The sequence below is a fragment of the Fusarium redolens genome, assembly GCF_020744475.1.
Source record: "Fusarium redolens strain MPI-CAGE-AT-0023 chromosome Unknown BKA55scaffold_24, whole genome shotgun sequence".
NCBI lineage: Eukaryota > Fungi > Ascomycota > Sordariomycetes > Hypocreales > Nectriaceae > Fusarium > Fusarium redolens.
Window position 1 is genome coordinate 327,642 of NW_025763687.1, and position 15,601 is coordinate 343,242.

General features: G+C 47.2%; 6 protein-coding genes across 6 annotated transcripts; 4 read left to right on the top strand and 2 right to left on the bottom strand.

Moving 5' to 3' along the window:
- Positions 1-135: 135 nt before the first annotated feature.
- Positions 136-1,329, bottom strand: BKA55DRAFT_716339 (uncharacterized protein; the record flags this gene model as incomplete). Its single annotated transcript, XM_046200900.1, has 5 exons — positions 136-484; positions 546-676; positions 816-847; positions 935-959; positions 1,252-1,329. 5 exons carry the CDS (start codon positions 1,327-1,329, stop codon positions 136-138), a joined length of 615 nt encoding a protein of 204 aa, XP_046042762.1.
- Positions 1,330-2,283: 954 nt separating this feature from the next.
- Positions 2,284-3,402, top strand: BKA55DRAFT_599055 (uncharacterized protein; the record flags this gene model as incomplete). The annotated part of the gene is made up of 4 exons (XM_046196333.1): positions 2,284-2,511; positions 2,916-2,988; positions 3,021-3,113; positions 3,254-3,402. The coding sequence occupies 4 exons, from the start codon at positions 2,284-2,286 to the stop codon at positions 3,400-3,402; spliced, it is 543 nt and encodes a 180-aa protein (XP_046042763.1).
- A 1,146-nt stretch (positions 3,403-4,548) lies between these two features.
- BKA55DRAFT_526653 (ankyrin repeat-containing domain protein) lies at positions 4,549-6,001 on the top strand (the record flags this gene model as incomplete). The annotated part of the gene is made up of 2 exons (XM_046188865.1): positions 4,549-4,694; positions 4,789-6,001. The coding sequence occupies 2 exons, from the start codon at positions 4,549-4,551 to the stop codon at positions 5,999-6,001; spliced, it is 1,359 nt and encodes a 452-aa protein (XP_046042764.1).
- A 2,213-nt stretch (positions 6,002-8,214) lies between these two features.
- BKA55DRAFT_599057 (uncharacterized protein) lies at positions 8,215-9,287 on the top strand (the record flags this gene model as incomplete). Its single annotated transcript, XM_046196334.1, has 4 exons — positions 8,215-8,588; positions 8,652-8,979; positions 9,035-9,139; positions 9,228-9,287. 4 exons carry the CDS (start codon positions 8,215-8,217, stop codon positions 9,285-9,287), a joined length of 867 nt encoding a protein of 288 aa, XP_046042765.1.
- A 732-nt stretch (positions 9,288-10,019) lies between these two features.
- On the bottom strand, positions 10,020-11,385 carry BKA55DRAFT_526600 (uncharacterized protein; the record flags this gene model as incomplete). Its single annotated transcript, XM_046188857.1, has 5 exons — positions 10,020-10,139; positions 10,251-10,400; positions 10,656-10,880; positions 10,953-11,062; positions 11,334-11,385. Coding segments are annotated over 5 exons (657 nt in total), but the record flags the coding sequence as incomplete, so codon positions are not given.
- Positions 11,386-14,283: 2,898 nt separating this feature from the next.
- Positions 14,284-15,224, top strand: BKA55DRAFT_599058 (cytochrome P450; the record flags this gene model as incomplete). The annotated part of the gene is made up of 2 exons (XM_046196335.1): positions 14,284-14,357; positions 14,465-15,224. 2 exons carry the CDS (start codon positions 14,284-14,286, stop codon positions 15,222-15,224), a joined length of 834 nt encoding a protein of 277 aa, XP_046042767.1.
- Positions 15,225-15,601: the final 377 nt, after the last annotated feature.

Consider the following 15,601-nt stretch of genomic DNA (forward strand, 5'->3'; position numbering starts at 1 on the left):
CACCATCTAGCGAGTCGTGCTCACGTAACGGTACTCGAAACATGTCATCACGACATTGACACATACTGTTCAAGGTAACGGAGCATCTAAGATAAGAAGATTGTCAGGATCCCGCAAGACTGGCGATTTATGAAATCAAGATATTCTTACTTTCTGGGGGCACTTTTTGCAGAGCACATCCATTTTATGCCTGGTCTTGTGACCTCCGAGCCAGGTAATGTAGATCATCAGGGTTTCTGCGCTGTCTCCCCCGCAGCCGTCGATATGGAAAGGTTCATGTTCCCAACTACCTCGTGGGGGTTCCCACGCCAACTTTGCTATGCGGCCTGAGGGGACAGTTCGATGGCGTTCATTCCTCCTGCCACGTCCAGTGCCACCCGTAGCGACGGATGGACTTGGTTGCTTCTTCGCAGACCTTCGGACTCTCTTCCGTCTCTTGGCGAGGGTTTCAAAATATTCTTTCACCAACATATCGCCTTCGACTCTGTCTCCGAATTTCAAGGGTCAGCTAGGCGGAGCGTAGGGGCAGGAAACAGGCAACTGACTCAAGATTCGTCTGGGGCTCCCACGTCCACTCTTTGCTGCTCTCATGGCCTTGCCATTTCACTTGGAAATACACGCAGCCCTGGTATCTATCAGTGTCGTGCCAGCCTAGAATGGTAGAGGCAATGATGGCCTAAGCGAAAATATTCGTATAACCTCCGTCGTCCACGAAATACGAGGAGCAGAAGGTAAATAACGAAAGGTTTAGGTGGCGCGATAAAGGTGTCGAACAAGGTAGAAAGCAAACAATCAAAATCTAATATGGCCCTTACGTCTTCATCAACGAAGTGATCCTGGATAGAATCTACTAAGTATCTAATTCAGATCAGTATGAATATAGCAGTCCAGGCTACATGATATTAGAAAAGCTGGTGACAAACGTTTCACTTACATGCTGTCATTCTCATGGTTATCATCTGTTTTAGCCATAATGGTCGTGTGCCCGGTTTAAAAACACTTGAATACTGTGCTATAGAATTTTTTCATCTGGGTGAGAGTAGAGTAATCGGAAGGACAACATGGAATCGCAGAAAATACGATCATGAACAATAGAAAAGGTGGTCATTCAGTCGAACAGAACGAAAGAAGGAGGCTATCCCGATTCTCTTGGTAAACGAATCCAGGACTGAATGCAAAAATGACCGTAGGATAGTAGTACACCAGGATGGGAAAGGTCCCTGAATTGCCATGGGCCGATTCTTGACGTACACAAGAGCCCCAAACGGGCCCACAACTCGACGAGAAGATCCACTGATAGGCAATGGAAGTAAAAGACTCCAAAGTCATTTTTGGCCTGTCTGAATTTTCTTTCTCTCATTGATTCAGCCCTAGACTACAGCTTCTATTGAAAATAGTGCGCGGATTATATAAACGATGGGGCCCATGCTGTTTCGCGTCTTGAGCCTGCCTTGTCATCGGCTTGCTTCGAAAAGCCTCTCCTGTGGTTGCACGATAGCAGCCAAGATCGCGTGCGCCATTAACCCAACTCTCGCCATGAACTTGAAAATCCTCGCGTGGAGCTTTATACTTATCCAAAGCGCTACGGCGCTGCCAATTTCTATCCATGAGCGAGAATTGTTAGCAAGTCGAACAGATACAAAAGGCAAAGACCAGTGCGCGGAAGAGTTGAAATTCTCAGAAGGTACTTCGGATGCATTCAAAGCTATTGCTTGTCTTCTGCATTATTCCTTCCCTTGAATACAGGGGATGAAGCCGCCAAATTAAGGGTCGATGCTGGAGAGAAGAAAAAGAAAAGAAAAGCTGGGAGTGAGGAATCGTTTTGTATCAAATGGCGAATTTTGACACACAAGTAACTGATATGTACTTTGTATATTCCGAATTTGATCTAAAATAGAATGCTATTGCTTTATCCTCGCCTTGTGTAAGATGTATGTTCCTACAGCTCCGACGGTCTTGGGCTTGAAGGATTCAAGGTGTAAGCACACTAAGTCGGCCCCTGGTTGCGGATTCTTACACTGAAATTGGCCGGTTGTGGTCAAATACGGGATCTTTGTTCCGTATCTTGGATATTGGGGGATCAGTAGAAAAAGGCCAAATTTGATCCAAAATCTTAGGTCAAATAAGGTCAAGAAGTTGACATAATGATTTATAATAAATAGTCTTGGACTGTAGAACTGCTGGATTCGCCCCAGGTCCCTAACAACAACAGAAGAAATCCGAGCGTTCCCTCATTTTATTTGCAAGAAGCTTTTTAATTAAGTCCCGAGGCTGTCAATCGCCATGAGAACACGATCACGGAAAAGATTCGCTACCAAGAGCGACATTACTGACGCTGGAGGCCATTCAGCCGCGCAAAACAAAGGGCCCAGCATCCAATGGGATTGTGCTGAGATAGATCACATGGAATTTGACGAATCAACAAGTACGTATCACGTTTTTCTCAAATGGCCGAATGGAGATGTATCGGAACATCCGAGAGAGGAGATTTACGAAAAGTGTCCTCAACAGGTAGGCCAGAACCAATTCAGCAGCCTGCGGTTACAATCTCATAGTTTCATCAGATGCTTAGATTCTACATAAGACACATCAATTCGCTTGAAGGAATGGGAACTTTGAGTGATACTGTAGTTAGCACAAGCAAGTCATCTACCTTGTGAGTCAGATGCACGGAGGATAGGTACAAACCATCCTTCATTATTTGACGGTACAATACAATACAATTTATTACACCCAGCGGCTTGCATTGACCAATAGGATACTATTCACTAATTCTTACATACAATGCCTACTGTAGACTCGTCAAGTCACTCATACCCTAATCAGTCTCTGCCTAACATCCCATTTTCTCACTATCGTTGTGTCTCAACATCCTCCACAATTCGCTACCTATAGTGTCCTTAACTCTCTTGGAGTGCATTTTGACTCTCGACTGGGCAAGCTTGGATGATAAGGTGGTGGGCAAGCCTCGTGGCAAGATGCTTCGTGGTAAGATGGCAGGCGTACTTGGGCCAGACCAGCTGCAGCCGTCGTTACCATTTTTGGTCCGGCAAAACTGAGCGTTGGAAGCCTATTTGCATTCTCAAGACGACAGGAGCACCATGGGCCTTTGTGTACGTCATGTTTGCGTAAATCATGTGACTTATCCCACCATAGACATGCAGTAACCCCCATCACATTCCACTTCGACGTATCCTCAAGTAAAGGCACTTCCTGAACCTTCTTCTCTAAGAAATCTCGGACATTTTCGCAGCGACATTGCCTATTGTGAACCTGAGTATCCTTAAGAAACTTAAGGATATCTTCAGGTGCAAGGACTCTCCTGTCTTCAAAGGCTACCGGGTTGCCCTGATTATCCAATACCTTGTGTCTCCTCCAGAGCCACGCATGCGCCAGGAGTGAGATTAGCAGTCTTCGCCGAGCATAGTGTAGTCTCTGCTGTTCTTCCGGGACCTTCAGTCTTGGCGAGTAAAAGAGATTGACCATAAATGAAGATACTTTCTGCACACCCATTTTAAGGGACCCTTCATCTATCACTTTAAAAGAGAAAGAGCCATCCTTATTTAAGAAGACTGTAGAGGCAACAAGCCATGGAACAAGCTTAAGGTTTTCTAAAGACTCAAGTTCTCTTATGACGGCGTCTCTCATTTCTTGAGGGCCGCAGTAGATAGGCGCGCAAAACACCCTTTTTGGGAGCGATATCATCTCTAAAATGTAGCTACGACGAGGAGGTTAAAAAGGTATAAAGAAATATCATTAAGCTTACCTTCAGTAGACAACTTTCCATCTGGTCATCTGGCTCTTTATGTTGAGTTTTAGGCCTGGCCAGCAGCGTGCATGTCATCTGAAATGCGGCGACTAAAGAACTTACTATCGCGGCCTCAACTTCCCGCATGACGGCACAATACCGCAATACATGACCTGTTTATCCTTTCCTATTCTGATTTCCAAACTTGAAATATACTACACCCACTTGCTTATTAATGCAATATGTATGCAAATTCGTTGATAGATGAATATGTCTTTCGATTAGAACTAGTCAAATCTTCTAGGAGACAGACGGCCAGAAGGAGTTGGCCTCAAGAGGGGCTATTGATGGCCGAGCACGAAGACACCCCCATGCTGTTGGGGCCGAAAGACGCCAGGGGCCGTACCTGTCGTACTAGTCATGCATGTACTAAAAATATCAATTTGCCAACCGAACTGGCATGCGATACCTTGCATTCAAGGACGTTGCGCGTGGGATTTCGCTGCAGCAAACTACCCTGAAGAGTCGTTTAGAAAAGAAGCTAGAAGAAAAATTGAGGACCGGACTTTCGACTTGAATTTCTCTATACGTCATTTCTTAACTACCGTTGCTGCCCAGGCGGCAAACATGTTATCATCCAACGTTGGTGTTCCTAGAGTGACGTGCTTTTTTAGGCTTTTCTTTCATCTACTACCGCTAAGTCTATAATTGCCTTACGTGATTGTGCTTCGCAAAGGATATTCATTGAACCTTTTGTACACGGTATCTTCTTTGCTTTTGAAAATGGCATCGTCGTCTTCATGTCTTTACCCACTCCTTTCCCGAAGTTCGCAGCAGCTACGCCCAGCGTTCGAAATCTCAAAGACAACCTTTTGGGTGGGCCGATGTGGCGAAGTATAGGGCAGTTGGCCTGGCATGATTTCCTCATTACCTACGGAGATTATCTGTATGATCGCAAAGTTATGCTCGCTTGGCGGCCAGGCTTCACTTTCAAAGTCATGCAGCATGCTCTATAGCATTTGCAAACCTATACTGTACAGAAATGATGTCATAAACCACGGATCCTCGGCCGTGTTTTATGCTATCGTCCACTGCCGAGACCGGCATGATGCGTTGAGAATCCTCGTGGCGGCCAAAGAGGGAGGGGCCGATTTCATAAAATGCCAGGACGCTAGGAAATCCCATCCTCTGTCCTTTTATCGCGTCGACGCAACTCTCTTCTCGCCACTTCATCTTGCCGCACGGAGAGGATTGGATGATATCGTTAGCTATCTCATCGACCAGGGTCTTGATGTCGATGACAAGGAGGGCCTACATCTCACCCGAAAGACACCACTAATGGAAGCGATCCTTAACCATCAAGAAACGACAGCTGTGCTAATAGTCCAGCGAGGCGCTTTGAGAGGCCTATGTCGTCCAAACTTGGAGGCATTCCAGGCAAGCATACGAGAAGGTCTGACATGCTTGGTAAGGATCATCGTGGAGCGGAATGGAGTGGATGTCAATGCCGAACTAGGATACGGATGTACTCCTTTGGTATTGGCTGTCTGTCATAGAAAAGGACCGATGATACCGACTTTACTGGAACTGGGCGCCCGTGCGCTACCTGCGATGCGACGATTTTGCAGTGACAATGCATTTTTATCTATTCTTTGGTTGCTGGACTCGGGCTCTTCAGTTTTGCGGGGATCCCTGAAAATCGACGAGACGTTGGAGCTTATCTTTTCAATCGCCACGGAACGGGTGTCATCAGCCCAGAAGAATCAGCAGGTCCTTGCTTTGGAGAGACTTTTGAAGTTACTTTGCCAAGATAGACAAATAGTTGGCAATGCCATGGTATCTACGGCCAGTGAATTTGGAGATTTCCTAGATGCCCTTTTGCAGACGGTATTGTCCGTTGATCACACAGACGATCGTCTCGCCAGTCTGTTCCAGAGCTGGGGTGCGCGAATTCATACAGGAGTTTTCCTTCAATTATGCAGGGTCTTGGGTTCTTCACTCTTCACCGAGGATATCCGGCGCTGCCTCCGTCAAAATCCTGGACTGCTCCACTGTTTCGATTTCGTGCATCATTATTCTTTGCATTGTTCAAGCCCAGCAAGAGGCTGGGCAGTCAGCTACTTTCTCAATCGAGTGCCTGGCTACGCGATACGTCTGGTGCAAGAACTGAAGCAGCATGATCTTCCTTTAACTCGAAGAGGAGTCGAGTTGTTGGACCTTTCCATTTTGGAAAACGGAAACGCACCCGGATAGGGCAACCCCAGTCCGGATTCGATGGCTTATCGTGAAGGCAACGAACATGGCCGCAGGCGCCGATGGAACAAATAGCCATGAACTAGGCTCAAATTTGGGACTTGAGTACCAACCGGGATACGAGATACTGGCTTCTCCCCCTTTCATTTGCTTACAACTTCTATAAGGGCGCAAAAGTGGCCTACCAAGCGATAGCGACTCGGCTCCAACATTGGTAGTCTGTAAAGACCGACGAGCTCACCAAGCACTCTGAAGGATAACAAAGGCAAAATGGGCGCCAAAACCAAAATCCTACACCGGGGCGTGTTGTTCAGAAAAAGTAGCCTTGTTTTGAAATTCTTCTTTTCTGATGCCACGAAGCCGTCATGCTTTCTATCTACGACGACATAAGGATAGGTGCAGCACTTTCCGCCAACTTCCAAAAGGATGTTAGTTGCCGTCGTCCTCCGAATCCGTCTGGGCAACCCTGTCTTCATCTACAGCACGCTCTTCGTTGGGACTACAAGGGATGACTTGTGAGCATGATAAGTGTAGGCCATGGGATTCCTTTGGTGTGGTTGGCGTATTGGGTGAGGTGTTTATGGTGAGTGAGAACCTCCCAATGCATACTGGGGCCTGGCTGTGTCTGAAGTGGCGATATCTGGATTTCTTCCGCGGGCGAACAAGGCGCTTGAGTATGCGAATATCTCTGCTCAACTTCTCCATCTTCGCTTCCAACCGCAGCAATTGCGCAGCTCAATCGAGTTTTGAGAGGTCTTGCAACCTTGGGTTGAGCGTAGATCTTGACCAGCATTTTGAGTACTTTGAAGACAACAACTGGCATCTGGATCCATTGCCGTCGGGTTGGCACGAAAAGATATATTGACTTCACCAGGGCATGGATGTTCCATAGGTGAAGTCCACGAGACGTCGGATGGTTGGCTGGAATTCATGGCTGTGCGACCGCTGGAAAGTTTGACTACGGAGAAATTCAAAAGAATACAGTAGTAACAGTAGCTATAGAAGAGAGAAAACCGTGAGATGTATGAGAAGCAGCTTATCATTCTTAGAAAAGGTCGTCCATTCATTACATTTTTAAAGCGGCTACCCCCCCTGCAGCTTCATTATACCCCTGACTCGAACTATCGGTATTGATTGTGCATGGCAACACTTCGGCCACTAGGTCCTCTATCTACTTGCCTCTTTTCTCACATTGGTCCCCTGCTCAAGTACGGCATGTGACTTGTGTGGTGCGCTCCTACAATTGAAATTCACGCAACTACTTTGAATCACCATATCCACTTACTGCTTCAAACTTACATGTACTCAGGACGGCACGACATCACGTCCCTGAAACTTATGAGGCCCACAGAAATCAAACCCGACTGAAACTCGGAATCTTTGAGCCTGGCCCTGATCTCGAGACTGACTTGGCGTATGGTGAGGATTCGGCTCTGCAAGAGGCTGCACTTCGACGATATGGGTGAGCGAGACTTGATTGCATACGAGGTCTCAGTTCAACATCGTCACATCATCCATGAGTCATCCGAGGTTTCACAATAGACTTTGTTGGATGAGAAGAGACAGCGGAGTCAGGTCTAGTGCTGTGCTGACCATAAAGTTTGACGCCCACCGTGATACGCCAAAAAATAGTTTTAAAGACCTGACAATCTTCTTACCGGGATTCCTTGCCAAAAGAGGTTTTTTTTTACTGGTTACTGGCGCACATCTACACAGCCTCATCAGCCGCCGGCCTTGGGTTACTATCATACAAACTTGACAGTAGTCCGGACAGTGCCTCACACTCGCATCCTTGATTGGTGTAGTTGGACATCCATTAAGATACAATCCATGTCACTGGCACCTTGTGATTATCAATTAAATTCTCCTTACGCTTCCATGCGTGGTTCTGCACGATATGTTGTGTAAGAAGGACTTGCCGGCAGAAACCATCAGTCGTGAGTCCTGGGCTTGTTCCAGTCCCTGAACGGGATTGGTGGTGGTCACTGCTCGATCATCATTCGGGCCCCACATAACCCATTCCCTCGCCATCTCCAGCACTGGTTAAGAGAAACCTGGAATTACCACCTGTTTAGTGCATGCTATCCCCCATACCTGTATCCTTGTCTCCTGAACCCCTGAAGACCTTGGCGAAGGGGATAAATATCTATCACTGCCCAGAATTTACAAAATTTCGATCAATCTGTTCTCTTTTCTGTCAACGACATCTCACAATGCCTTGTATCCAAAATAATTGTGGTGCAGAATCACTATGCGCCGATCATGTATCAAATCCTTTTCTACTACCGCCCTTTGAATATTTGGAACCACAGCTCGACCTGCAAGCTGAGTATCCTTCATTGATTAGCCCTCTCTGTGGAGATAATCCAAACAAATTCACTATGCCATCATGCATCGATCCTTCTTGGATTCATGATCTCTCTCAGACAGTAGTGTTGGATCGATCGGCTGGCTATCACGTACTCTTTACTACCGATCAAGGGCAGATATTGAGTCTCAACCCAGGCTCTCCAGAAATATCTGCTTTTACTTCATTTGATCCGGATGAGGCTATCTTCTCCGATTTCGGTTGTTCAAGAATCGATAGGTATGAGCTACAATGGCACGGCCAAGAACCTCATGAAGTTGAATGCTGACCGACTAACCTTAGACCTGACAAATCGGTAGCCCCGAATGACTCAACTTCTGTCTCCGGAGTACCAGTCGTCAGACCCAACAGTCATGGAGAAAGCTCTCTTAACTCCGAAGATTCGTTTTCAAGTGCCGCGCCCCATGGATCTAAGAGGGGGTCGGAAATGGAATGTCAAAACACCAGACTTCCGAAAAAGGCCAAGTTCAGCCACCCGAATTTCGGGCTGGACAACTCCAAGCTTCCCTATTTAAAGACTTTTCGAAGCGAGGATATGAAAAACCGCAGAAAGGGCGCAATTGTGGACAAATCGTCTCCTCCCCCACACCGCGTGAACAGAACGGTCAAGGTGAGAGATGCCTTATGCTCCGCAAATGCATCAAGCAGCTAACCATTAGAACTAGGATCACGACGATAAAGCCGATACGTCGTCCCCGGATCTAACAATGCCCAGCTCAGAAGGAGATGCTGCCTATGCTATATCTCAATTACCGAAGGGGCGCGGGCCGGTAGCCTCAAGGCAAGTTATCAATATACCCAATGGGCCGAAGAATAAAATTTGAGAGGATGGGGGTTCTAATTGAGGTACCCCACGAGGTTTCTCACATGGTTTCTAGCAGACCTGGAACAACGCTTCAGTTAGGTTCTTGGATGTGATCAAAGCCGTCATCATGTTCAAACCTTTTCGAAAGAACAACGGCCCATCAAGGGTGGCTCTTACTCCCAACGTATATGCTTCTTAACGCTTGTTTCTACTGCCATTTGATGGCCACCTACCTAGGACGAGGTATTAAGATGTCCCTTCCGTCATCCACGTCTCATTAACTTGGCAATGAATATGCATGGTAAAAAAGAAATATATCAAAAGTTAAATTCATTATGTATTACTGTATCCCTTGACTAATTGTGCTATTAAATCATTCGCTGCTTTCGGAGACTCTGATGCATCTTCGAAAGGTCTGAGAGTATATCGGAGTTTAAGAGTTACCCATTGAAGGAATCATGCTCTGTAATTAGCGAGACCACTCAATTCCACAACACTGTTAATTCTCGCTCGCAAGCTTTCTCCATCTATCCTTGTCACTTCTTCGTGGTGGTGTCTCGTATCGAGCAACAATTGTTTTGCGCAACTCTTCAATAGGACCTTGATCTGCAGATCTAGGTTGGAGTTCGCAGACGAGCACGGCATGCTGGAAGTCATGAAACACTCAAATCCATTGCTCATTACTCCAATCATAGCTTTGAATAGCAGGGATCTTTTATTTTTTTCACCTGAGATCAGAGTCTCCGTAGAGAGGTTTATACAAATATGGATTTGGAATCCTTCTACATAGACTTGATTAATCGAACTAAAGCCTGCACTTAGACGTTTTCTCGATGCCCTAGCTGTCATCTTCGACTTAGTGAGCCATTTATAGTGAGGAGAGCGAGGTACCCCTTCAAGCGACGAATGGTAGTAGGGCGTAGGAATAACCCTCGACTTTTGTAACCCGCAATAGTAAAAAGGATCTAAATCATAGGATATGTGAATTTAGTCTATGGATTGTGGGTCTCAAAACATAGATTGCCTTAGCGCATCCCTCGTATTTGCCCTTGCCTCATTCTGCATGCTTTACACACTGCATCCTCTCGTTTCTCGATATCGTTCTTGTACTTTTCGTAAATCGGCTCATAGTCCTTTGCGTACTTGTAGCAGGATTGTGAGTGGTCATATACAAACAAGGAACTGTGTTCTCTACAGATTTGGAATCCTATGTCGCCTCTATAGTCCTGCAGTTTGATGCTGCAGATCCTGGAGACAGATTCGGCTGACTTAAGATTTCTACCCAAGCCAGATACGGCTTGCGTTTGCCTTACGGTCGTTTCTCCCCATACTAGATATGCCGAGTGCCTCCCTAAGGCGGAGACCTCACTCAACAGCTCCGGCCATCTAGTATATATTGAGTTTACGCTTGTACCGGTCATAACACAATGAGCGTTCAAAGCGATTTTGTGATCTGTGAAAGAATAATCGAATTGAAGCACCTTTCCGTGAATATGCATAAGGTGGGGTTGTAGGCACTCTTCGAATAGCGCTGGGTATGTGTTACCCTCACAAATAAGAGCTAAGTGACCTCTCTGCTTAGGATCGACGCTGTCTTGGGAAATATGGTTCAAGACACTTCCGATCAGAACAGGTGGATTTCCGGCTTTGCAAACTTTCTCCAGCCATGCGTGGCTTTTGAAGAATAATCCCCATATGGTGAGTATCTTTTCATGACAAGGTGATTTTACAGGACAAAGTTTTGGCGTGAACAGTCTAGGGAATAGCCAGCTTCTTACAGTCCTCCCGTTCATTGCGACACGAATTTTTGGTGGCTTGCCATGGCTAAAGTGGGAAGCCGATGACGACCGATATACTATGGAACAAGCATGTGGTCTATATATATGTACTACTTGCATGGTTCCGACAGGGCAGTTTTAGACCAAGCTTCGGCCATACCTCTCCGATCGAATATTACTGTATCAACTGGTAGTCTATTAACTGCTCTAGAATTCGGTATGATCCAATAACACTCGCACCCGCTAATTCGATGATTGAGTCGTGTACTTGGCACTTAATCTGTTGATGCTATAGTTATCCAGGTATTCCTGGATCTTTCCCGCTATGGCCCTTATTGGTTTCTTCCGATAAGATAACCGAGCTTACTCGCTACGGCCTACTCCACCTTTTCGAACCAATTATATCAGTATGAGATGCTGCTAGCAGTAATATGGTGTTTAGCTCAGAATCATCTTAGCGCTGCTGTCCAGACCAGATCAACGATCAGATATATATCAATCAATTCAATCAATTCAAATCGCATACTGAAACTTTCATGTCAGCTGACTCAAAGCTAAGCACTAAGTCTACAGTAGAATCCCTCAGCATGGAATACAAGCGTACATTAGGTCCTCCAAACTCTTGTTATTCATCTTAGCATGAGTCATTTCTAATTCAGCATATTATCATTCCAAGAGCTTCCCGTAGACGGCTACTTATACCCCATGACCATTGTCAACGTCGCGGGTTTTAATTGTAGAGTTTTTAATCCAATAGTCCTCAAATCCAAGCCCGGCTTCCAGGGTAACTCGCCTCAACCAATCAAACGACTGACTGTTGTGGCGCTAGGTCGACTTGCATTCGTTTCCTCCCTACATTCACCAAGACATAATGATATTGTCCAAATTATAGGGACTAAAGCTTTGATGGATTGTACTGAAAAAGCCAAAGCTAACGCGCTGGATCGGCAGTCGTGCTCGCTACTTCGATCAGGCAACAAGCCACGCCAGAGGGTTCTGCTTATCCAGGAGTGCGCTTGTGATGGTTTAGCGCAGTTATCGACGGAAGTTTTAGGGCAGTCGAAAGCCATGCGCTGCAGCGCGTCCCTCTCGGCAATCGACAGCCTCTCCGACCCAAAGGGGAAGAAGTAGCGAACGACAGGGCCATACTGATGGTGCCAGAGTTGTAGTGGAGCCCCGCATTCCTGTGTGATGACGTCGAAAAACTGGCCCCAGAGAGGGAATCCAGGGACTGTAGGAATATGGCGAAGCTCTGACACGTAGCGTGGAAAGATCCAGCTCTGCCAGACCACGAGATGCACGAATAATGCAAAGGTCCACGAGGCGAGGATGATGGGTAATAATTGGCACTGTAACTGATGGGACGTGATGAGCGCGTACGCTGTGCTTGAAGCGAGGAAACAAGGCAAAGGCGACTCCAACAACAGTTCGATCATAGCGGACAGAAACAGATGCGGCTGACCTGAAGCGGCAAGTAGGTGGGCAAGTAGGTATAGGACCAAGAGGATATCAGAGATGGTAACTTGTGCTGTCGTTAGGTATGGTCCTGCTACCTTCGAGGAGACTTCGTTTTTCGCTGTAGCAGATGATGCAGAGGTGAGGTGAAGTAGATTACTGGAAACTAAAAACAATATGCGAGCCATACTGTACTGTGCAGTATAGTATGCTACAGTGACAGCTAGCTGAATAATCTGATAGTTCGCATAGCCAAAACATGTGAACTCTGCCTTGCCAGCCAGTATTGGCCGGGTCCCCCTTGCTTCTCCCTGTTCTGCCAAGACTCAGAACACTGGGCAGCGGCAGCGGCAGCGGCATCCACAGCAATATGGCCTATTAAGGATTCTAAAATGCAATTGTTAGGCCAGTGAATATCCCCGAAATGGCTGCTCGTGACTGCTGGTACGGCCGCTGTTTTCCCCAACTTTCATCTCGATTCTCGACTAGTACCCTCTTCCTCTTTCGACCTGGCACCCAACGACTAGTGATAATAGGAACGCGTGCTAAATAGGCCTGCGTTTCCTAGTCTTTTGTAAGGTCCCAAACCTCTCACTCAATCGCAATCGACCCGGAGATATTGATAATAGTTCTCTGCGACATCATATCCGAGCACCTGGTACCCTCGGACTGAAAAGCGTTCGGTCGCAATCCTGCAATATTCTTCATTGCGACTCTCGGCACTATCCAGACACTGGAACTTTACGTGCCAGGCGGGACTCGGTCAAGTGTCGGAGCGGTTGTCCTTGGTGCCGCCACTTCCATTGCAATACGGTTATGGAGAGCTACCTTGGTTCGCTGATGAAGCATGTACCTCCTAGCCTAGATCACGCCGTGACCTATATGGCTTTTCTTCTTTTGCCTATTCTCCTTCTTTTACTAGGTAAATATACACTCGACTTCAATCCAGATCACATTCCCATAACGATGACTCGACGAGAGCCCCTCCCCAGCCTTCGTGGGGGCTTCAAGGGCTAGGCCATCTTCTCTCTCTCACTCTGCAGCCAGAGAGTTTCTTGAGACGCCTCACGTATGTTGAAGACCCCCTTCTGCAGTCTTATCCAACTCTGTATTACTGGATCCACCGTTGCTTGCCGGCTTTGACGTTCGTTGCATCACCGCATCACTAACTGAACTGCGCCTCAGTCACCAATTGCAGGGAGCTCCAGCTTATATTCCGCTCATCGGTCGGGAGATATACTTGGCGATGCCTGGAAAACAGATCGAAGGACTGTTCAGACGGAGTAGTAGTCTGGTGCCGACGCCCAGTTTATTCGATGCTCTGACCTTTTCTTCGGCTTATCCGGCCCTGATATCCACATCTTCAACCATGACCGTATTTCGGCCTACGAGGCCAGTATAGGATTCTACACGGATCATCCGGATGTCTCCGGCGTATCATGGAGCACCAGAGACAAGACTTTGCTCATTATCTTCAAGGGCGAAATCTAGTGTTTGTGATGGAGAGATTCAAAAGAATTTGGCGTCAGAGCTATCCGCAGCATCGGAGGTCGGACACGATTGGGGCCGTATTCCTGATCTCTTCAGCTTCCTATCAAATCTCATCCTCAGAGCTAATGTAGAAGCCTTGTATGGAGAGCATCTCCTCAGAATTTGTCCAACTTTCTGCCAGGACTTTTGGAACTTCTACAAAGCATTCCGAACATCTCCAAAGGTCTGCCGCGATGGTTGGTACCGTCAAGCTACCAGGCGCGTGACGAGATGCACAAAACTTCGATCGTTGGCGCACCTGGTGTAGCGAAAATTACAACTGGGATAATGACGGGCTTCGCGATATCGAGTACGAGCCTATTTGGGGACCCAATACGTCCGCAAGATGATTCAGCGCCACGAGGCTCTCGGGCTCAGCAACAACGGAGTAGCTGTGGTGATGCTGGGATATTTTTTCGTGTACGTCCATGTCCACTCCCTCCCTCGCTCAACCTTTGCTCTACTCTTCCGCCACGAGGGATGCAGAAACGAGAAGCGACCGAGAGATCGTTGCTTACCCAATACAGTGCTATGGCAAACACAGTTCCCGCAGCTTTGTGGATGATCGTGCACATCCTACTTGATGCAAGTCTGCTCCGTCGGGTTCGCCACCAGATCAGCCCTGCCTTTCAATCCACAGAGGTTGGAGAGCAACCAGATATCAAAGTACTGATGAAGGATCCCCTCCTCAACTCTATCTACTACGAAACACTTCGGCTACGTGTTGCAAGTACTGTTGGTCGCACGTCCCTCGACGATCAGTTGTGTCTCGCTGGAGGCTGGAAGGTCAGGGCGGGTGTACCCGTCATGTTCACCGGCTGGCTTGCGGGACTGGACGAGTCGTGCTGGAACACGGGTCAGGATCTGCCCAGTGGCAAGCCTCAGCATCCTCTGGAAGGTTTCTGGGCTGAGAGGTTTCTGGATTGTCCAGGCAGCTCCAGTATCAGCGGCCCATCGAAAAAGAAGCGCGTTCAACCCGTACGGAAATCTCCACAAAGGCCAACAACGCAAATGGAGACGGAAGATGCACTCTCCAAAGCCTCCGTTGCTGGCTTGCGGGGACATTTCTTCCCTTTTGGAGGAGGAGCATTCCGCTGTCCGGGCGAGTCGTTGGCTAAGCAGGTCATCTTCGCCTCGGTCGCCATGGTGTTGCAAAGTTATGACCTGAGGCTTATCGATCCAGTTGAGGCCAGAAAGATAGAGCCTGGTCACCGGGAACTGCCATTAGGTCTCCATAGTTTTGACAGGCCTGTTCCGGTCGAGGTTTGCAAGTTATCTGAGACATAGAAAATTTTGCCTATGTATCGCGTGGATCTAAGACTGAACAGCCTGTTCTTAGACGGAGCAAAAGTAAAAGACGTAGTGATAAGATGAAGGTTCACCACGTCGATTTGCGAAGTCAATTTTCTGTCGCCAATTGCCTTGGAAATTTATTTAGTAGTTAGTTCTAATAAGAACACAATGGACTGAAGCGGGATCGATGGCTTGAAACTGTATCGCGAGACTCCCCATGCATGAATAAATTGTGCTGTCCAGCCTAGATTATCTCATTGTTCTTTGCTCTGACCAATTACAGCATTTTATTGTATGCAACTCATCCGCTTCTTACCGCTTCGAGCTTAGAGGATGCATGCTGGCCGGACTAAAGCCTCCGCGGAAACCGT